General features: G+C 36.4%; 1 protein-coding gene across 2 annotated transcripts; it reads right to left on the bottom strand.

Moving 5' to 3' along the window:
* Positions 1–1458: 1458 nt before the first annotated feature.
* Positions 1459–22799, bottom strand: LOC113068290 (melanocortin receptor 5-like). 2 transcript variants are annotated; one of them, XM_026240979.1, is made up of 3 exons: positions 22692–22799; positions 13738–13805; positions 1459–4900 (listed from the first exon to the last, which is right to left on the bottom strand). In XM_026240979.1, exon 3 carries the CDS (start codon positions 4822–4824, stop codon positions 3838–3840), a length of 987 nt encoding a protein of 328 aa, XP_026096764.1. In that variant the 5' UTR covers positions 4825–4900; positions 13738–13805; positions 22692–22799; the 3' UTR covers positions 1459–3837. The 2 variants fall into 2 exon arrangements, with proteins under 2 accessions (XP_026096764.1, XP_026096763.1); XM_026240978.1 differs by lacking the exon at positions 13738–13805.
* Between the last annotated feature and the right edge of the window lie 1965 nt (positions 22800–24764).

Here is a 24764-nt window from a genome sequence, read left to right as displayed (position 1 = left end):
TTTTATCATGAAAGTCTCTTTCCTCTTATTATCATTTCATCTCCATGAATGGAATATGATTAATTAATTCATTTCATGGCTTTATTATTGTACCAGCATGAGTCTGTAAGCCCCATAATGAAATAACCTAGAACGACATTTCTGTAGAACGTAAAGCCCTAGTGTTTTTTTAAGCAATGAGCAAAGTAAATGATGCATCATAATGTGAATATATCTGTCTATCAAGTAGAAGTCTTTTGGAATTTTATGCATGGCATTTAAAGGGACAGTTTACTTAAAAATGAAAATTCTGTCATTATTTACTCACCCTCATGTTCTTCCGAACCCCTATCCATTTTTTTTTTTTTGCCAAAACTTTAAAATAGGGAAGTTTCCCTGAAGAAACTCCTAATTTGCTGCTTATTGATAGTTAGGTAGTAACGTACTACGAGGTGGTCAAAGGGATCTAGAATATGGTCATGCAGATTAATATATGCTTTATAAGTATTAATACACCGCCAATATGCTAGTAATAAGCATGCTAATAATAAACAACTAATTTATAGCGAGAATAGGTCCTTAAAATTAATTGTTACTAGTTTCTTTCTTCTGTTGAATACAAAAGGAGATATTTTTAGTAATGATGTTAACCAAACAGTTCCCATTGACTTCCGTAGTATTTTTCCCCCATATTTTAGATGTCAATGGTTACAGTCGACTGTTTGGATATGCACATTCTTCAAAATCTCATCTTTGTTAAGCAGAAGAAATCCAAACATGTAAGAAACAACTTGAGGGTGAGGAGATGTTGGCAGATTTTATTTTTATTATATTTTATTTGTTGACTTGTGCGGGGGGGGGGGGGTGGCATTAATTTCTAAAGCAAGGGATGTAATTACAGGATATTAATGTCTAAACAAAGACATCAATTTTCATAATTTATAAACTGCCAGTTGGATCAGTCAGTCCTAAAAATAAAATTGAAAAAAAAAACTGTTTTGCAGTGAACTAAAGCCAAAGCCATAGTGAGATAATACAGTACATGCCGAAATCAATGCAATCTCTCAAAGCCAGAAGGACATTTTCTCAATTTAGAATGATACATTAAAACTTTTGATACTAATAGGAAAACATGATTATATAATATAATAAGATTTTCAAATATATCCATTTTGTATAATGATGCATAAAAAGGTTTGGAGACATGTAACAATGAAAAATGGACACCAGAATGTGCTTCATTTTTATATTTTAATTATACATGCAACCAAATACATGAAAATAAGATATTGCACAACATTAACACAGACGCACAGAGCATTTATCACAGTGTGAGGAGAAAAACTGCTGTTCACTCAAATCCAAATGAATTACCAGCTGTTTCACCCAATATATATATATATATATATATATATATATATATATATATATATATATATATATATATATATATATATATATATATATATATATTGTTTTGTTTTTTTTGTGAGTGACACTGGTCTGGATTTTTTATTTATTTATTATTTTTTATTATTCATATTATAGTAAAGTAATTTGTCTGATAATTGTATGTGCAATCACTCGAGCAAATAGTTTTTTTGTTTTTTTTTGTTTTTTTTTGTGGAATTGGATTCAAGCGGTTTTCAGTGAAACAGTGAGGGGTTTAGGTAGATTGTCATTGATTCTTCATGGAGAGCCAACAGACCTGAGCAGTATAAATGAACCACAGAGAAACCGAGGACAGATCAGACAGACTGCAGGTCATTTTGACAGCACAAAACACGGTCAAGGCACATTCTATGATAACCATCCCATTTAAGAAGCGATGGCATTTCACAAAGTCAGAGACTGAACCAAAGTCAAGGGGGAAAAAATCAAGCTGACGAACAGCCAAACTGAGCATATTTACACAGTCCGAGCAACACCAGAGACTAAATACTTACACCTTTAAATTCTGACTTCAACAGAAGTGACAAGTATCATCTAAAAATACTACAGGAAACAAACTGAAACTTCTATATAAAACATTTCATAGAATGTACATAGCAAGGACAGCCTCGCATATGAAATCGAATGTACCTTTTGTAGGCTGTTGGATAAGACAGGGCTAGCTATCACATATCTTATTAACTTATTGTTCTGAGTCAAAAGCCTTTTATAGACTGTTTTCTGCAAATCTCTATAAAATCCAGTTCAAAACATTCATACTGTAAATGCAGAGGTTTATTATCAGAATTGTATCCTCCAAACTAGTGAAGTTGTCACATAATTTTAAGATTATAGAGTTATAGTTGTATACAGTTTGGAATTTAAGTCACATTTGACATTCCTTCAGTTTCTTAATACACAAAATAAAAAAAGCTACAAAAGCTTTCACTGACACACAGTAGTACCCTTTTAAAAAAGTTCACCTTGGTACCTTGTTTAAGCTTAAATGGAGCATCTTTATACCACCCTAGTGACAGCTTTTGTACCTTTTTCTCTGCGAGTGTAGGAATTTAATATTAAAAATACCCCCCAGGGAAATATTCACTGCAGCATTTAGTTTGAAAACTAGCCCAAGTCTCCTGAATATAGCAATATAATTGCATTTGGTCAACCAGGTAAAAAAAAAAACAGGTGCATGTAGTCTATCTGAACATGGTTTATAAGAATTACACATGGATTAATCGATAGAGTCCTGTGTGTAATTTAGTCCTTGTTTTATCTCTGGTTATTAGACTTTATCTTGAAAGGTCACCGAGTGACTGACTGAATGCAGAAACAGCGACAAACAACAAAACATTTGCTTTTACCTCCATCTGTACAGATGTACTTATTCAGTAGCTGTAGACAGTAAGCAGCATAATGACAAACACCAGGGACACTGATTCTCACCCTCAAACTTTACAGCACACAGACATCTATGACAAAGTTTTTATTTTTTAAAGCCAAAGAAATGAATGTCATTACATTTGAAGGGTCAGTGGCAAATACACAGAATGAGAATAACTGCAGACCCCCAACTTCAAGTACATATTCGTGCTTAGGATAATAATATATAAATTGTCAGCATATCCATAAGTGCTTCAGAATGTCAGAAATACTAACGTTGTTTTGTTTAGCTTTTTATTTTTGTGGTTGCACAGAATAATAAGGCTTTTTTTAATATCAATATATGTCTAGTTTGTTTTTGCAGCTACATAAATACACACATTATTATACAGGCACTATTACAAAACTCCTGATGCCTTCACAGACTGTTAGAAAATTGTTAGTGATATGATAGGACTTCAAATCTTAAGATTCTTTTCTTTAAGTGTACTTCATATGTTCTGTCTTGTGATTTGTGTATATATTGTATATTAACTGCTGGTATTGAATTTCATCTGCTGATTCGGTAGCTCATACTTTCTCACTTTCAATGGCAACCACAGAGAACAGCAATGTGAGTTGCATGCTATAATACAGTGTCATCTTACCTACACAGCTTTACATCAGGCTGTGTTTTGCATGATTATTCTGACAAATGATTGCACTTGTTTTTCCCACAGGCTTTGATCGACGGCTCCTGCGTGTCTCTGGAGATTTTGATATTAAATCACATTGTCTGTTGAGGATTTTATTGTTCCATACTTATACGACCTACTTAATTCTCCAACAATATTTACATTTATTATCAACAGTTATCTCATTAGGCATCCTTGTGCATTGAAGAGCTTTTGATTGACGGTCCAGCGTTCTGCAAGTTTGAGAGCGTATGCTTGATATCATCACAAAAATCATGCTTTCAAAATCAAGGGTTGAGACATTCTTCTCAAACTTTTTTAATTCTTGTGATATGATAATCCATCTCTCGTTTTTCGGGGTTTGAAACTACCTGGACATTCCAAAGACGTTCCTCAGGCTGTAGCAGCAGATGATTTCCTTCAGCGTTTTCCGCATCTCCTGACTCCTGAAGGCGTAAATGAGAGGGTCGATGACTGAGTTACACATGATGAGGATGAGGTACATGTTAAAGTGCGACATGAAGCACATGCAGTAGAGGTTTCTGGGACAGGAGATCATGAGGATGAGGTGGAGAAAGAACGGAGCCCAGCAGACGATGAAGATGCCCAGAAGGATGGTCAGGGTGACAGCCGCCTTCATGCTGGCTCTCTGGTGGATGGAGTTGTAGCCCGGCAGGGCGGCGATGCGTTTGACGTGAGATCGCGCCAGCATGAACATGTGGCTGTAGAGGGAGGCCATGAGCGCAAGCATGATGAAGAACATGGAGACCAAGCACACAATGACAGACGTGTTGTCAGAGTAGATAATGAAGACTATTCCACAGCTGGTGCAGAAGGTCCAGATTCCACCGATGATGAGCGCAGCCCGCCGCACCGTCATGATGTTGTGATATCGTAAAGCGTAAAAAATGGTGACGTAGCGATCAACGGCTATGGCTAGAAGACTACACATGGATGCCACCACAGAGATGCAGATCATAGAGTCAAAAACGTTGTCCATCTGTCTGATGAAATGGTCCTCCACCACCAGCTGGCGGTTGGTGAGTAAGTAGATGACGATGGTCTCCCAAGCGTTGGAGACGCTCACCAGCATGTCGGCCACGGCCAGGCTGCAGACGAAGAAGTACATGGGCGAGTGGAGGTTTTTGTTTTTCACTATGGCGCAGATGACCAGGATGTTCTCGAGGAGACTGATGATGCCAAGGATGAGGAACACCTCTGTGGCGATGTTGAGCTGCTCGCATGCTTTAGGCTTGGCGTGGGATGGGGTCTCGGTGGCGTTGAGGAGGTCCAAGACGGGGCTGGAGTTGGCACTGATGGCCCAAAGTGACAGGGTGGCCTCGGAAGTGTTCATCGTGGATGAGGGATTCAGTGGGAATGTTGTAGACTTTTCTTGAAGTCACTGTGTCAGTGAGCAGGGCATCTTTATCCTGCACAAAATGAAACAGATCATGTTTAAACTAGGAAGGGTATCTTTTAAAAAAAAAATTTGCAATTGATGGTTCCTTGAAGAACAATTCTATTGCAAAGTGGACAAAGGTTCTTCAGACAATGCAAATGTTATTCACACTAATAACAAATGGGCTATTTTGAGAACCGTTCACTGAAAGATTCTTTGGGGAACCAAAAATGGTGGTTCTATGAAATCACCAATCCAGACTCATTGAAAATACGTGCTTGTGACAACTTTTCTGCAACACAGATGTCATGTGCTTTACTGCACAATTCATAGCTGTTTCAGAGTGATATGTCCAGTGAGTGGTGCCAAAACATGCCTTCAATATGTAATCGTGGCCACTTTTTTATTAGGTTGGTACAGGCACGTATTGCTGTATTTTATTACATTGGTTCAGGGATATGTTGTTGCATTTTCATTATGTTGTTCAGGTACATAAATGGAGACAAATAGAGATTCTCTCTCTCAGAATTCACATCCTGTATTGGCCGGAGACCAAAGATGGAAAAGGGTTAAAATCAGTGCTCAAACCTTTTGAGACAGACCCTCTACAAGACTCTCTCTCTCTCTCTCCTTTCTTCCCTTCTTTCTATATGTGCGTTTGCTTAATTTAGTTGCCTGTTACTCACAAGTGATTGCCTATGTGTGTTGCTCAAGATTCAGAGTCCCTATAGGTTGATCTTGCTACATGCTAAGTTACTGCTAGTCTTGTATAAAGTAGGAAGCCAGGAAGATAAACTTTCCTAGAACTGATAAATGACCATACTGTCTGGATGGACAAACAGATTAAATAATTTTGATATTGATTCTGCTGCAGTTAATTCTAAGATCAAATACAAATATAATAAAATATAAATTATAACTAGTTATAATTAATATTTCCCCTTTGAGCTAATTTGCTACATCGTACTTTGTGTGCAAAGGAATACAAGTTGTCTGAATTTTACTGCCTCTAAAGTTCATTTCATCTGGGAACAGCAGCGATTTGTACGCATAGGTACGTTCTTTTTTTTTTTACCTTTTTTTGAGTTTTGAGCAGAGTCAAGTGCTTCCAGTGAGCATGGCTGGAGAATCACTGTGAAAACCCTTTTGGAATCTATTTGTGTTTTAAACTGTGAGCGGTGCTCGCTCATGCGAAGCTTGCATCCAGAATGGTAGGGTAACAGGGCATTGCTGTTCGGTTGCTAGGGTGTTCTGAGTGGTTGCTAGGTGATTGCTTGCAGGTTCAAGTGAAAAGCATCCATTCTCTGATATTCTAGATATGCCTTGAAACCTTTTATCGGTGAAAGTCTATGGGACTTTTTCCCCGTTGAACCATTTCAGCGAAAAAATGATAATCTGATCACTTTGAAAAGTAATGGCTCACTTTTCTAAGAAAAGCCTCCTGATTTGAGAAATCATTTATGTGAGTAGCAAAAAGAGTGCAGAGTGAGTTGAAACAGAAAGTTCCCTTGAACCAGAAAGCAACCAGCGCTGTGTTGTGTCTGGTGCTTTCATTGTTTACGATTATCCTTAATTATCCATCATAACCCACAGAGGAATCCTTCATTGCGAAATATTATTGTTATTATGAAATCCCTTCAATTAAATATACACAGGTATATAATTTAATGGAATTTATAATTTTTATAATTCATCCATTCACCTACGGGCAATTTAGTGCGTCCTATTCATCTATGCTTGATTTGAGTTCATCTTTTCTTTTCTTTTATTTGATCTAAATTGACGGAATGCATAAATATTTAAGTTATATAGATTATTTGTCATTACAATGTCGGGGGTTGGTGAGATTTGTTTTATGTTTATGAAAGAAGTCTCTTATGCCGCAAGTCTTCTTTTATTTGTTCAAGCACAGTAATGGTTTAAAATATTATTCTTATTTAAAATAGCTGTTTATTGTAATATATTATAAATTGTGTTTTATTCCTGTATTTTCAGCATCATTCCTCAAGTCTTCTGTGTCACATGATCCTCCAGAAATTATTCTAATATGTTGATTTGCTGCACAAGAAACATTTTCATTATTATCAATCTTAAAAACAGTTGTGCTGCTTCTAATTTTTATAAAAATGTAGTGTTTTTTCATTCTTTGATGAACGGATAGTTCAAACCAACAACGTTTATTTGAAATAGAAATCTTTTGTAAAGTTATAAATGGCTTCACTGAATAAATAAAGTAATTAAAGTGTTTGAACAGCATTACAGCTGAGATACTTTTAAAGTGGGGGATGTATTGTCCCAGGAGGGTTATTTCACCCCTGTCATGGGTAAGGAATTAATGATTTTCATGTGGTATATCATACATTGTGTAATATTTCCCCATTTAATATATTGATGCCTCATCAACTAATTTGTCACATGCTAAACTCATCTCTAAATACGTTACATGTTAGTATTAATGCACACCGTTATTCAGGAGGGCACCTTCCTCTATCCCACTATACTAAAGGGTCAGATTTATTTGTATTATTATTTATTTTTTTGCAAACCCTCTGAATATAATTCATAGTAGCACTGAAGCTCACCTTAGTATACCTCACTAAAGAGCATAAAGATCACAAAGATGAAAACCAAACTGCATGCATGTGTCTAGTTATGGAAGCTCCACTGTGTGACATTTCTTAAAAGAAAAAAGTGAATAAAGGTGTTATTTTCTAGCTTTCCTGGATGTCGCCCACAACCCGAGGACAAGCCTTTGATCACACACAGATGCAGACGATACCTAATTACTCTTATGAGTTCTTCTCTGCCACTAATTCATCATCATCTCTCTCTCTTTAATCTTTGAGACAGCTCTTTAAAAGGTAAAAAAAAAAAACATGATCACGCCTCAAGGTCTTCCAGCTACTGCACGACATGAAATCTAAGCACTACGCACATCCTCAAAAGCATATGATCATCTGTTCTGTGACAGATGGCCAGTGCGGTCTTGAAACAAGCCCATTGTTCATCAAAAACAGCCCTGCAAGTAGTGAATTACTTTTCCTGTGAAAGAGGAGATTAATTGTGGCTACTGGTGAGCATCGCTCAGGTCTCTGGATAAAGGATCCTCTGTCTGAAAGTGTGCGTCAGAAGGATTTTGCTCAGTCGTGTGTATCTGTATGCTGATGACTCTACAGTAAATGAGTCACTGTGTGACAGAACATTGACACAAGAAAGTAAGAAGTACACAGACTCACAACCAAATCAAAGGACTGTATTGACAGCTGATGGCAGGAGAGCAGTATTTAATACGTGTTGAGCGTCGGATCTGTCAAACAGAATCACAGAAATGACAAAATATGTTGAGTTACAGTCTTTCAATTTCCTACAGCATATTTCAGCATGGACTAGTTCAGTTTATGAGTGAATGAGCCTTGTATTCCATCAATAAAGACTTTTAATTTGCAACATAATTTGTATAATTCCAACGCATTTTAAATGTGTTCAAAATAATATGTTATCTACTTTTTAATGAAAGCGTATATTATGGTTTAAATGTGGTCGCAGTTACTGCTGAATATGCTTTTATGTAATTTCTATTGAAACCTGTAGGCATGTATTTAAAAAAAAAATACATTTTCATTATTACACATTTGTAATGATGAAGGCACAATTTATTGTGTATATTAACTATATTAAATATAATACAAATTAGTATGTTAGTCAACACATCAAAACAAGTGTGCTTCCTTAAACAAGACAAAAGATTATTAAAGGTGCCATATGCAGAAATTGAGGTAAAAATATCCATAACATGACCTACACGCATCAAAAGAATGAGAAGAAATAAGGGCGATGATGTCATTAAAAAAATGTCAAGTTATAGTGCTGCAGAGATATAAACCTTAATTAGCATTAGCATTACTAGCCCCGGCCCGGCAGGTGTTGTAATACCAGTTTCGGCCGTGGGAGGCGGTATGCTGGCAACATAACCACCATCCAACCTGCAATACACGAATAACTCGCAGGGCGTACCTGGACCTGATGTCAATCGTGTGGAAAGTACAGCCCACTACTTTCAGTTCAGAGAAGAGAGCGGAAGGATAGCTGAAGCCCTTGGCAAAAGACCAACACCCGCTACAGGAAAACAACCGCGCTCTCAATCACAAATCAAATCCGATAAGAATACCAGAGTAAACATCGGCACTGCTTTTAATCGCTGGAGACAACTGATGGACCTGAAAGAAATGAGCTTCGACTCCGAACTTGCAAGTTAGATGCTGTTAGTATTTCGCTAGAAGTTTGTTTTATATGTTTGTGTATTTGTTTTCGGGAAGTTATAACATAGAAATGTATCGAAGGCTGTTCGATAAACGTGCTAATGTTAGCGATGGCTAACCGTAGCTGAGTTTGATAATTAGCTAGCTGTAACTTAACGTTACCCATTTTATTATATAGGGCTGTGCATGTCTTTACTCATGTACATCTCATCAGTAAAGACGCTCCTGTAATTAGGAGTATATCTCCAGCACGTGTGTTCAGATCAGGATTGCCAGGTTTTCACAACAAATCCTGCCCAGTTGCTTCTCAAAACTAGCCCAATCTCGCTTCCAGAAGGTTCCCCGATAAAACATTGCTTCCCGGGGTTAAAATATAGGTTTTTTAGCAGGGTTGCCTTGGTATAATTCGCATTTTAGGGGCTAAATATCACGTTATTTGTATTGGGGTCACTGTGACCAGCGGACATGAAAAACAACCACAGACTTGGCAACACTGGTTGGCATTTACTACACAGCCGTAATTCACTGACAATCTACACAACATCGATGTTAAAATCGCAGGCGATTCTTTGTCGATTTTGAAAGGGATTTTGTGTTAGTTGACGGTAGACTAAGGCTCTGTGTAGTTACTGCCGCTCCACCTGAACCAGTGTTGCCAAGTCTGCGGTTGTTTTTCATGTCCGCGGTTTGAAGCAATCCCAATACCAACAGCGTGATATTTAGCCCCTAAAATGCTAATTTTACCAGGGAAACCCTTCCCAAAAATGTATATTTTAACCCCGGGAAGCAATTTTTATCAGGGAACCTCCCGGAAACGCGATTGGGCTAGTTTTGGACTAGTTTTAAGAAGCAACTGGGCAGGATTTGTTGTGAAAACCTGGCAACCCTGATCTGAACGCACATGCTGGAGATATACTTCTAATTACAGGAGCGTCTTTACAGATGAGAGGTGCATGAAAAATCGCATTCGATTTTTTGCACAGCCCTATGTATCATAACTAACCTGCTCTGTCTAGTCTGTTGGTCTCCGTGTCCTCTTTGCTTCGTGGTTTTTCTGTGCCTGAAAAAATTGATGTGTGGCGTGAAAGCGTGTGAAAAGAGTCAATTGCGTGTGTCTCACGGTGAATGCTTGAGAGTTGGCACATTAGTTCCCAAGCAGAATAAAGGACAGGTTGATTATTGCTGTTTAGCGTTTGTATTAATCTATGATGTGTCCCTGTTTGCCTACAGGGGCATAAAAAAATAATTAAAAGTGATACGTAGACCAAGGTGTCTGAGATTGTTCATTTTAAGTAAAGGATCCTAATATTTCGTCCACAACAATATTTAATGAGGTTAACTTATAACTCCTTGTGGTTAGTCTGCACGAGATCAACAAGATTGTTTGCTTTGTGGCCGCTTTAAATACAAAATAAGCATTCGATCTACGTCAGAGCGTCTGAGCGCTCACAAATTTTTCTGCAGCGTTGTGAGCAGAGCGGCAAGAGCGACTTTTGACGCTCTAGACACCGGCGGTGTGAACGCACAGTTAGGCTTCGGCTATGGCTGTAGTGTTGTTGTGAAAGTAGGGGCGGAGCATAGAGACTATGCCGTTTCTCGTTTGTTACTCTAGAGTAGACCAATTCACTTTATTGAGGCATACTGCCCCCATCTGGTATGGAATGTGGAGTATGACTTGATTTTTTTTTTTGCCAAACATTACAGATGGCACCTTTAAAACAATGGTTTAAAATGCACTTTAAAGTAAAACTTAATTTGATATTATTATAGTGTATTTCAGTGTGTTAAGAAACAGTTATGAAAATGTACCTTAGGGGCCTTTTATTTAATTAATTTTGTTATCTGTAATCATATTTTTTTATATATATATAATTTTAAGGTACATTAAAAGTGCACAATTTATGCACTTTTTCAATTGTTTAAGGCATTAATAACACTTAAAGACAAAGGATCATTAAAGATCATGAATGCCATAGTTTACATTTAAAAGGGATCCTACACATGAGGATGCACACATCATAGAAGACACAAAACAATGCAATGACTGAAGGAATATGGAAACAGTGTTATAACTGTGGAAAAGTCCTTTAAGTAAGGTCTTTTACTAAATGCACTGCAGTGGTGACTCACGCTCCCACCGTCATTAAACTTGAGTGAACTTGAGTGAGCGTGAGACAGCAACAGCGTTCAGATCAGCACTGATTTCACTCGGTACGTCTTTTAGCATCTTCATTGTTTGTGGTATAGTCTCTTTCATTTTAATGAGACTATATCAAACATCAAATTAAATGCATGTCTGACATAATGACTGTGATTTGAACAAGTAAAACCTGTTAGTTTATCCATGAAGTACCCTTTATATTGGTCCTGGAGCATGACGTACTTGACGACCAAATAATTGAAAGCTTAGCCTCATATTCTCAGAGAAAAAAGGTACAAAAGCTGTCACTGGATCAGTACCTTTTCAAAAGGTTTCTTATGTATCCCTAAAGTGCATTAAAGGTACATATTAGTACCTAAATGGTATAAAATGAAAAGGTACTGCTCCAGTGACAGATTTTGTACCTTGAGAGTGTATAATGCAGATTTTATTCTCATCTGATGGACGAGGTACATATCGAGGCGGAGGACTGTATAAGCGGCCAGCAACATTACACAAAGAACAACTGTGGATATATAATGTGTCTGTGGGAATATTTCATTTGCAAACTTATACAACAATGTCAGGTGAAATCTATTAAAAATCGCTAAATCCTTTCAGGTCCCTGGTGGCAGAAGAGAAAATCTGCGATCGATTCTAGCCTAGTGCAAACACTTTAATATCGAGATTTGATTTGATTTCAAAGGATTTCGTGTTGTTGTTGTTGTTTTTCTAAAAATGCGCCATCAGTAGATGAAAGAAAAGCCTATCACTCCCATTAGAATCATTTCCACATGACTAGTGGGTCTAGTTCCCAGCATGCTTTGCACTGTGCTGAAATTGAGCGTAATTTTATTTTGTTTTTCAGTATTAATGATTTAAAAGTGCTTCAGTTGTTTTTGTGATTACCATTGAGGAGAAACTTTGATTTTAACATAGTTTAGCTATAGTTATTATCTAGCTTATTCTAACTAATTCTCTCTTATTATATTAAATGGGACTTAATTGGATCTATTAAGTTGGTTCAACAAAACATCATTTGTTTTAATGGACTTGTTTTATTCTTGTCGTATGGACCCCAATTAATTGAGTGGAAATGTTTTCTTAATTAATCAAGTTCATTGAGCAAACTGTTTTGAATGTGTGCGTCTAACCCAGGCCATTACATGCTTTTAAGAGTCCTCTAAAACAGATACTGTTCGAGTTCATGATTGATTATGAGCGTCAGTGCTGGCATTTTCCAGAGGGGAATAACAGGGCCACGCTGACCAGCAAAACCTCCATCACAGAAGAAGAAGAAGAAGAAGCTACTGATAATAAACCACATCTGATTCAACATATCTGTGTATGTTCTAACTAAATTCATTACCTGACACGCTTCAAATGTCCAACGGGAGTTGGAGGTTTTCAAAGAAACTTTACATTTTATTGTGTTAAATGTGCTTTATAAATAAAGGTTGTTGTTGTTGTTGAATTTGGGGAAAGCATATTTTTGGTGCTACATGCAGAACACTTTTAGGAAGAAACCAGATAAGATCCATGGCTGTGAATAAAATATTTCTGCCCTAAATTTCAGTCTGAATCCTTATAAGAAGGTAAAAATAGTTGACAGTTTCAGGCTCCTCATTAGAAAGTAGCGTTTTGACAGCAAACATATTTTATATTCGCACCACTGTCGACTTTCTCTCTCCTTGTGTGTTTCTGACCTATAGCTTGTACCTCAGAGACCATCACCTGCATTCAGACTCATCACGCATTAATTCAGCTCCTCTAGAGTTCCTATGACAGTAATCGATTTGATTTATTGACACACAAACACATTGTTTTGCAGGGGGATCTCTTTGGTGCGTTCTGCTGTGTAGTGCGTGTGTATCACAGAAACCTCTGGAACCCACTCAAAGACTGCAACTGATCTGCCAGCATTGTGCATTTCTCAATGCAATTAATCAAATTCAGATACAGAATCCTTTTATGATATTATGGCCTATTCTTAGGGTTGAGACATTTCTGCTTGTAATAATACACCTTTCCGCTGTTAAACAATGGCAGCGAGTGCATGCTGACTGCAGTGCACTGGAAGACGAGTCGCTGACCTCAAACGCAGGTGAATCCTGATGAATAAAGATTGTTTTTTTACGAGCAAAACTTTTATGATTTGTAGACAGAAGCAGACACGGTCGTTCCTGTTATTGTTAGGGTTTGAACACAGGCAATAAACGTTGTTCATTTTAACTTGATGGAGCCTTAAAAGGGTTGCAAAAAAATATTTATAACATGTAACAAGGACACCTTAAAATAAAGTGTTACCAACTCTTCATATAAAATTATTTCTAACTGCATTTAATACAAATGCAAACTATAGCTGAATGATTTTGTAATGATTTTAAAAAGGGATAGCGATTTCTGTCATTTGGTCAGTAATGCTTTATAATATTAAATCATCAAAACAATTGCTAATACTATACTTACTGTTGCTTGTGCTGTTGTTTTCCCGCCAAAAATGATGTCACTTCCTAGAGGATGATGTCAGTGAGTAACTGGATTTTGTTAGGAAAGAGAAGAAAGAAAAAAACATCTTCTGTTTTGAATGACTGATTATAAGAATGGGACAGGAAATATTTTATTATTATTGTTGTTGTTGTTATTATATAAGAGATCTGATTTTAAATTCTCAGTCTTTTTGTGTCACTTTTTTTGTTTTATTAAAGCATAAACCACTTGAGGCTCAACATTGAAGCAACTTTACTCGAGATAAGGAGTTTTCTTTGAGAAAACTAATATGATTTACAATTTTTTAAATAATGTTTTACAGAAATATTTTAATATATTAAGTTGTAGACAGAAATATGAGTATATTCTGTATAATGACCCTTATAATTACATATAATTCACAAAGGTACAAATTAATGTGTGAATTTTAGCTTGATGTCACCTTAAATTAACTTCACCACACATGGAGCAGACACACACACACACACACACACACACAGCAGATGTATCATATGAGAAGTTATAATAACTGGTCTGTGCATCATCTGTTTCAGATCATCGTGGTCACAGAGTTATGAAAGCGCTGAGGTGTCCTCACATTTAGTGCCGTATTCTTGTGGTGCGCTGCTGCCACAAACACTGAGCTCTTTTACAGATCACTGAGGGTTCTTTTTTTTTTTTTTTTTTTTTGCATGGTGCCTCAGAATATGTCACAATGAATGTGTTTATTGTCTGTTGTGTGTTGTTGGGGGAAAACATGTGCAGAACAGCTTGATTTCTAAACAGAGCTTCAAAATGTCCTGGTGTGACACTTCCTGAATAAAACATGTTGGGAGAACCTTGTGTTCCTCGGGTCTAATGACGCTGAGACCTCGTTTCTGAGTTCTGAGTCTTGTTTACTTTTTTACAATCCTTAACCTCAGTTTATGATCTTGAATCCAGAATGAAAATAAAGCCAGAAATAAAGAATAGATGAAACACAGCCATGCACGCAACTTTAAGTCTTTACAACGAGCATGCAAAAATGCTAATTAGGATACACTTCTATTCTACATGATATCCAAAACAATTTAAGTGGTGTTCTCATGAGTTTTCACTCTTGAATTTCAAATAACCTTACAGCTTGAGTTTAATTCTATTGTTTGACTAGCTGCTTCCTGCTGCTATACAAGAAATTATTTGTCTACTTTTGAAGCAATTGATAGCAAAATTATGGAAGAAATAGTGCAGAACCTAAAATCGTCAACCTGCTATCTTGACACACTTCCCGCCACGTTTTTCAAAAGTGTGCTTAACTGCTTAGAAGCAGATCTTTTAGAAGTGGTGAATGCCTCACTTCTTTCTGGGACATTTCCAAACTCCATGAAAACTGCAGTTGTTAAGCCCCTCCTGAAAAAGAGTAATCTTGATAACGCCATTTTGAGCAATTATAGACCAATATCTAATCTTCCTTTTATAGGCAAAATTATAGAAAAGGTAGTTTTTAATCAGCTGAACAAATACTTAAACTCAAATGAATACCTGGACAATTTTAAATCTGGTTTCCGACCGCATCACAGCACAGAGACAGCACTCATTAAGATAATAAATGATATTCGCTTAAATTCTGACTCGGTGCTGGTATTGTTAGATTTCAGTGCTGGGTTTGACACTGTCGATCATAACATACTACTAGAGATACTGGAAAACTGGGTCAGGCTTTCTGGGATGGTACTCAAATGGTTCAGATCATACTTAGAAGGGAGAGGCTATTATGTGAGTCTAGGAGAGCATAAGTCTAAGTGGACGTCCATGACATGTGGGGTCCCACAAGGCTCAATTCTTGCACCAATCTTGTTTAGCCTGTATATGCTTCCACTAAGTCAAATAATGAGAAAGAACCAAATTGCCTATCACAGCTATGCTGATGATACCCAGATTTACCTAACCTTATCTCCAAATGACTACAGCCCCATTGACTCCCTCTGCCAATGCATTGATGAAATTAATAGTTGGATGTGCCAGAACTTTCTTCAGTTAAACAAGGAAAAAAACTGAAGTCATTGCATTTGGAAACAAAGATGAAGTGTTTAAGGTGAATGCATAAAACAACTAAAAATCAAGTCAGGAATCTTGGTCTGATTCTGGAGACAGATCTCAGTTTCAGTAGTCATGTCAACGCAGTAACTAAATCAGCATACTATCATCTAAAAACATTGCAAGAATTAGATGTTTAGATTTCAGTCAAGACTAAGAGAAACTTGTTCATGCCTTTATCACCAGCAGGGTGGACTACTGTAATGGTCTCCTCACCGGCCTTCACAAGAAGACCTTAGACAGCTGCAGCTCATCCAGAACGCTGCTGCCAGGATTCTGACTACAACCAGAAAATCTGAGCATATCACACCAGACCTCAGGTCCTTACACTGGCTTCCAGTTACATTCAGGATTGATTTTAAAGTACTTTTACTCGTCTATAAATCACTCAATGAGCTAGAACCGAACTATATTGCAGATATGTTCACTGAATATAAACCTAACAGACCACTCAGATCATTAGGATCGAGTCAGATAGAAATACCAAGGGTTCACACAAAACAAGGGGTGAACCTTTAGTTACTTTTAGTGCCGCCTGCAGTTGAAATCAGCTTCCAGAAGAGATCAAATGTGCTAAAACACTAGTCACATTTAAATCTAGATTCAAAACTCATCTGTTTAGCTGTGCATTTATTGAATGAGCACTGTGCGATGTCCAAACCGATTGCACTGTATTTTACATATTCACTGTATTTTATTTAAAATCATTTTCTATTTTTAACTGTTTTAAATAAATTTTAAATAAGTCAATTTTTAAATAGTTTCCAAAGTTTTAAAATTTTTATTTTTGTTATTATTTTTCTTCATGATTATTTTACTTTCTTTTATGTAAAGAACTTTGAATTACCATTGTGTATGAACCTGGCTTTAGAGTTAGATTGACAATATAGCATGTGCTATTAAATTATAATAATAATAAAAAAAAACTAAAATTAAAAACTAAAATTTTCAGTATCATTTTACACACATTTGCACATTTGCTTCTTTTAAATACTACTTATTGTGGAAATTATATATTTAAAAAAATTATAGATTTAAGTGTGAACTGAATGTAATTTAATTTCATGTTTACTGCAGTTCAGTAAAATTGTATTATATAGTTAACATGTTTACTAAATGCTATTAACTGAACTAAAGTGCTTCTTAAATAGGACTTATATTTTAGTCATGTATCAAAATAAGTGCACGTCATTAAAACACCACAGAATGTTATTAAAACATAACGATTTAAAATGTACTTTAAAGTAAAACTGTTTCGTGAATTTTTCCTATATGGATTTTTTTCTATAAAAGGCTGTTTATTAACAGGTTCTTTTATGACATCTTACCCAATAAAGTGTGACAACATGCTGATATTGTGGATCTCTGTACAGGCACGTGCACAGGTAGGGCTCAACCTGTGCAGAGCACATGCCCTTTTTGCCCTTACACTCCGAAGTGCCCTTTTTTTTGGTGGTTTTTTTTTTTTTTTTCAATGCTATTGGTCACCATTTACGTCTGTATGTCTGTTTTACAAATATTTAGCAAATTAAAGTTCTTAAAACGAGCTTGTGTAAATCTAATTCGATTCTCAAGCTGTCAGTAAGCTGATAACTCCGCCCCCTCTATATTCATTGAATCAACTGAAGTTCCACAGCAGCCGCACAGTAGACAACAGCTGAGCTGAACAGTTTTGCGAAGGGTAAATAAATATCTTGTTTTTTGAATAAGTACTACTAAACACTATGTCTATAAAGGCTCATATTTTATTTATTGGATGTCTGTCTGACTGGCTGAGACATGTGGGACGCATAGACAGTAAAAGAAAGGTGGGACGTCGCCTGAGAGAGAGGGCTAGCATGTGCCATCTAGTCATAGCCAATACATAGCCAACACTTAAATAGCCTGTGCAGATAGTAGCATTTCATCTTATATAAAATGCGATTTTGGCCAAATGCATTTTACCACAGGAAAAACTGAGCGCTCCGTCTATATAGCTAAAAAAACTAGTTTGTAACCTGTAGATGAAAATGTAATGTGATCCCGGCAGCGGCAGGCGCCGTCGCCGTTTTAATGACGGACAAAAAAAATAAATAACATTTACACGCATTCGCTGGTCAAAAACGATATATTGATAACAACAACATATAATTTGTTTTTACCATCGGAAAATCATAACAAGTTTCGTACTGGAATTTACACAAAGCAGCGAGTGATCCTCGTCACCTAGATAACTATGTTTCTAAGAAATTTCTTCTTTGATTTATGATTGCTGATACAGTTAATTTTTTAACATTTAGGATAATCATGTTATGGTATACTCTCTGTATACTCTCTGTATAAAATGTTGTAAAACATGGTTTTACTACAGTAATGTAGTAGTAACTAAAAAAGATTACAGAAGATCACTGTGAAATCTTTATATTTTATCATGCAGAATGTAATTCATGATTCATTCCAAGGCTTCGTTTATTTGATCCAAAATACAGCAAAAACAGTAATATAGTGTAATATTTTTACAATTTTAAATAACTGTTTTCTATTTGAATATATTTTAAAATGTAATTTATTTTTGTGATCAAAGCTGAATTTTCAGCATCATTACTCCAGTTCAGTACTCTTCAGTGTCACGTGATCCTTCAGAAATGCTTTTCACTGCAACTGTACTTTTCACACTATTTTTATTTATTTTTTCATTGCTGGCTTATTTTAGGGAAAGTGTAGTGAATAGGAGACCTTCAGGAAACCAACATCCCTGGTCCACCACAGTATCAAATTTTTGCCAGGTAGGCGGAAACATGTTGGATATGTTATAGTAACGGTATGGCTATAGTTTCTTATAATCTGGAATTGAGTTGTACTGTAGTGTTGGACATAATTACTTAAATTATATTTCAAAAAAGTTAGTCAAAAATACTTGACTCATTGCTCACCTTCCCCTCTTCTCAATGTCATTCATAAAAATGTTAACCAAATAATACAAATTAGCTTATGAAACCAAACAGAATAGCTAAAAAAGAGAATATATATAATTGATATAAAAAAAGGGAGGGGGTGCCCTTTTTCAGTTTCAGCACATGCCCCTCAAAAGGTCTGTGCACGGCCCTGTCTCTGTATATATCTGTATATAGTACAAAATTATACCGGAGCCTGGATAAATCCAGAAGTGTTGAAGAACAAGTATGAGAAAAAGATGCAATATACTCCAATAAGTCATTGCTAATATTTACCTTTTAAAACAGGTTCAGGTTCAAGTTTCTTTATTACTTTATTACTTGGTTTGCATTGTATGACTTCATACATCTTAACACACATTTAACAAACAACAAAGACAGTGAACAGCAAAATATATATGATAAAACTGCTCCAAATTCACATCATCTCTTGAAAAATTGCTACCACTTGTTCAATTAAGTAACAGATGCTGGAACAAAGTTGTTTTTATATCTCTCAGTTCTGCACTGTGGGAATATAAACCTTCATCCAGAATGAAGAAGCAGGAATTCACTGCACGAAGGAGTTGTCCTTTAAGATCTCTGTAACTGTCTGACATACAGAGACCCTCAGCTAAGCTGTGACTCCCAGTCAACCTAACCATTTAACAAGAATTCATCTTCTAGAATTCAAAACCAAGACTCGACTCTTGAGTTTTCTTTAACAAAACAAAACACACAAAGCTTAATGATTTGTGTCAAAGTCCAGTTCTATGTCAATAATTGTCCCAAGATATTAATAAGATTTCACACATTCTATGCATGATTTTATAGTTGAGAAAGTGCATATAACAGTAAGATAATCTCGCATTCATAGAAAAAGCTACAAGCTACATTTGCAACAGTGTGCTACAAACCAATCATCCCACAATCATTTAAAAAAATATCTTAGACACATATTTTGGCCATTTTTGTTACATAACACTGAACAACAAGTCTTTACACACAGTATGTGGTGTTTATCAGTGTTGTGATGCAGATCTGTGTTGATTCCCCAGGGTTCATTAAAGAAGGAAGCGACTGTGGATTTAAACCCCACTCCAAATAAACAACCTCCTAAAGCTACATGAATATTTATTGCTTTTTCTTAAATAAGCTCAGAGGACCTTTTTGACCTTCAGTCAAGCCTATCATTCCTGCTGTGGTTTGTGTCCATGCACACACACACACACACACACACACACACACAGAGAGAGAGAGAGAGAGAGAGAAAGAGAAAGAGAGAGAGAGAGATGTGGCATGATCTGCACACACACCCACGCAGCACTGACTCAATCCCACGAATACACTCTGCAATGCCTAACACTGGATGTGTCTCAAACCCCATGATCCACCTACCAGCATTTCTGACATCAGAGGTGCTTTCCAAGTCAGTAAATCTCACATAAATCTATTTATTTATAACAAAGACAATACAAAAAGCACATAAATAGCACAGATACACATACACACACACACGGCTGAACTGACTCGCATCACATCTGTCATATAATGGTGGAGAATATCCTGTCTATTAGCACTCAAAGCCAAATGACAGATCATTTGTACCATTTCATTCAATTAACCAAAAAAAAAAAGAAAAAAAAGAAGTCCCTCTGCAGCAGGGGCATAGCCACAAATGTTAAATATTACATAAAAAATATCTCTTATTACAACAAACAAAGTGCAACATGATGTAAATAAGAGATTCATTGCGTAGTGTAGAGAGTTTCATTGATTTTAATGAAACTTCATAAGACTACCATAAGATCAGTGACAACTAGTTAGTCATTTTAAAGGGAGCGATCCTTGTGCCATAGCAATGAAAGGGACAAAAATCTAGGTTAAAATAGATTTGCATTAAGGTTAAAGCACCCTCACCCAGATTTGATTCTGGAACTGCACTTGCCCTGCTGTCATTAATACAGAATGTCGAGGAAAAGTTCATTTATTTCAGTAATTCAACTCAAAGTGTGAAACTCATGTATTAAATAAAGTCAATGCACACAGACTGAAGTAGTTTAAGTCTTTGGCTCTTTTAATTGTGATGATTTTGGCTCACATTTAACATGTTAGAAGCCTTCTGCATGTTTTTTCAACAACTTTCAAAAAGTGGTAGGGACATGTTCCACCCATCCCACCCACAAATGACGCCTACGCAGCACAAAGGTTCAAAAAACAATACTTCTAAAATATTAATGTTAATTAGGGTTGACATTAATGTTAATTTTCAAAATGTACCAACTTTCTTCCTTTCTTCCAAGTTGTATCTGAATAAACACTGTAACTAGCACTTATTGTAAAGCATTATCTCAGTCTGAGACAGTCAAATGCATCTGTCAGTTTATATTCAGCAGAGTAAACATCAAGGACCATAGATATGTGCGCGGCTGCAAATGTGCAATTTGTTGTGAAGAAGAGTATCCAGCACAACTTTTATGTGTTTGAAAGTTTAGCGGATCAAACGCTGAACCAATGCTAACATGATGCTTCAAACGTGCTTGGCTCAGAAGTTTCTGATAGATAAAATCCATCATCCGCTGGGGGCCTGGTTTCATATCCATAAGGTACGGATTCAGTGCAAAGACTTAAACTTTTTTTTTTTTTTTTAAAGAATTGATCTGATTTATTTTTGTCTCAGTATTTTCAAATTCAACTCCACAAGAATTGAAGTTAAAACATCTTCATGATGGATTTGTTTCTTACAAGCATGCACCTTTTTAGATTAAGTTACAAAGATTGTATTTAGAGATTGTATTGTTTTATAAAAACCGATTGAAATATATATTTTCTTCAATACTGTTTGTGACTTGTTCATATTCTGCACTATATTATGCTTCCAGCGTGTCACACGTTTTCAAAAGTGAAGAGAACCAGTGTTGCATATCCTACTGTACCATTCCACTCCTACATTACTACTTCAGCCAAATCTTTAAGTGTCAGAAATAGTAAGAGTGCATCCACTGAAACAGGTCCAGCGATTCACCGTCTGCTCAATCGATAGGACTGAGTCTTTGGCGCATAGGAAAAGACAGCTCGCCAGGTTTTGAGACATCGCCACAGTCACGCCGTCAACACCCTTAGTTTTAGCCAAAAGTTTTCTAACCAATACTGAATTCAGTCTTCGAAAACAGCAATCGATCTCTGAACATAATGAGTCTAAGCAAACCATCTATTCAAAATCGCGAGAGATGGAGCAATCACGCACCAAAAATATCCGGTTTATAAGCTTTACTCAACATGGGAACAAAAGCAGCAGAAAACCATAAAATATCATTAGCTCACATACGACAGAAGTTTGTCGTATTATTTGCTAGCTTATACTAAGTCGCCTGTTGGAAAAATAAATCTGGTGTGACTTTATTTATATTAGTAAACTACAAAAAATACACTCCAGCAGTTCCTTCTTATGCTACATCTATAGGAATGTATGTCATGTGGTTGTTGTTGTTTTGTTCACGTTTGAAAATTTTAGAAATAGCATTTTTTGTGGTTATATGGCAGGAAACTGTACTTGCTGTGGATTGAGTCTTGTTGAATGAACGCTGAATGAGATTTCAGCACTAGATCGCGGACAGCGCCGATCTGCGTCGGCACTTAATCAGCAAATTAATTAATAGACGATGAATTAAAGCCGACACGCAGAGTCCTCACGGTTAACAAGCTTGATAAACACAGTTGGCAATTCAGCATCTTCCACTGCTCATGCAAACGAAATAGTTGTGCTTTTAGCTTTTGACATAGTAGAAACAATGAATAAACGAGTAAATATTCTTTATTACACTGCATCAAACGAATACAGCTGCATATCTGTCAGAATAATGGTGCATACGTGTCGGAGGGACGTAGCGTACTTTATTAAGGCACGGCAGAAATGACAAAGCTGAAGTTTAGTAATGTACTCACTCGTTTGGAACAGGAGTGCTGAATCTGTTCACTGCTGAGAATCTCAAAGACTGTGCATTTCCCTCAGTCCGGAGGCGTTTATTCGCGCTGGAGGAGGATGTTTGAGGATCTCCAGCTCTGCAGCTTCAGATGAATATATAGGATCGGGAACAGTGACAGCTCCACCTCCAGAGCTCCCTCACACTACAGGAACCAGGCTTCATTAAACACTGGAATCCAACTCAAATCTCTGTTTTCTATATTGTAAGACCAGAATGCTTGCAATTTTTTGTGAAATATATCATATTAATTTATACGCAGTTCACACACAGGTCTGAGCCATTGCTGCTAAAGATGCATGTAAAGCATTATATAGGCTACTCACCCTGTACTAGTCAAAATGTCAAATAAAACTATAAGGTCACTGAAAAATAATGAATAGTTTACCTTGAGGATTTTAGTCTGTGTTATAATATTATTTATTTTTTTAATAATTTTATATAATTTTATTATTATTATTATTATTTATTTATGATTGCATATGATTGGGATCCTCTGCAGTGAATGGGTGCCGTCAGAATCAGAGTCCAGACAGCTGATAAAAACATCACAATAATCCACACCACTCCAGTCCATCAGTTAATGTCTTGTGAAGTGAAAATATGCATATTTCTAAGAAACAAATCCATCAAGGTGTCTTTAACTTTAAATATTCAAGTCAATAATCCATAATAACACTTCCTCCAGCAAAAAGGTAATTCCTTTTTTGTCTCTCACATAAAAATCCACCCACATATTTTTTCAGAACTGTTTTGGACTGTTTTGCATTTGCATTTATATCTACAGATGCTTTTCAAAGCGACTAACAACTGAATTATTTTATTTTATTATTTCAGTGATTGATTTGTGCATATTTCTCTACTCCTGATTCAGAAGAAATTACTTTTCCACTGAAAAATAACATAATATTATTATTAAGAGAGGAGTTGTATTTAAGCTGGAACATTTAAAAGTTAAAAACATTTTGATTGAATTGTTTTTTTGTTTTTTTTGTTTTGTACAAACACCCAGACATTAAATGATGGACTGGAGAATTCATCTACATTCATCAAACTCATCTACATCTTGAATGGCCTAAGAATGGGTAAATTTTTGGGGTGAACTATTCCTTTAATGTTAAGGATCAGAATCAGAATTGTCTTTATTTCCAGGTACTTTGGGTGTATGCTTACAAGGGATTTGCCTTGATGTATTTATGCTAACCAAGACAATATATTAGCTGTACATTTGTGAGTGATGTGTAAAAGTGGGGCAGTGTAGATGTTCACAATTGAAGACGTTTAACTGTACATTAATTGGTTTCAAATAGCGCAAGATGTACAAAATGTGCCACCGCAAAAGCTCACAGTTTGAATTAAGTGAATTTAATATGTGCTGTCCATGGGGGCAAATGAGAAACTTTGATGGGTCATGGGGGAAAAAAGTTTATTATGGTGTGAGGTTCTGGTCTTGAGTGGGGTGACTCAAAAAGGTTGTGTCCAGTGTAAGAAAGGCCAGTCACAATTTTAACCGCCTGCTTCAGGGTCCTGGAAATGTACAGGTCCTGTAGAGATGGCAGGTTGCATCCAATGACCTTCTCAGCCCAGCGAATGACATGATATACTCTTTGGAGTGAGTATAAGGACTCAGCAGTGGAGGTCACGTTTATATAGAGGAGAGGAGAGGAGAAAGAGCACAGCCTTGGAGGGAGCGAGTACTGACGGTTCAGTTGTCAGATACGTTTTCTCACATGGTGTCTCCTATCAGACAGGAAGCCTATGATCCGCATACAGGTAGAATCAGGCACATTCAGCTGGGAAAATGATGTCTGTCAACACTTGAGTTAACCAAGCAGCACAGTACTTCATGGTGGATGGAGTCTGGGCATTCTAAGGCTGATGACACATGGGGCAACTTCTTAAGCAATTTTCCCAGGCAACTTTTTTTTTTGTTTTGTTTTTATTTATTTTTTTTGCAAAATTGCTTGGGCACTTTTTTTAGGCATTGAGTTTGGGTAACAAATTTCTATCTGGATACTTTTGCATTCTGCTATTA

Source organism: Carassius auratus, linkage group LG44F, assembly GCF_003368295.1.
Source record: "Carassius auratus strain Wakin linkage group LG44F, ASM336829v1, whole genome shotgun sequence".
Taxonomy (NCBI): Eukaryota; Metazoa; Chordata; class Actinopteri; order Cypriniformes; family Cyprinidae; genus Carassius; species Carassius auratus.
This window is presented reverse-complemented; position numbering and strand designations above follow the sequence as displayed.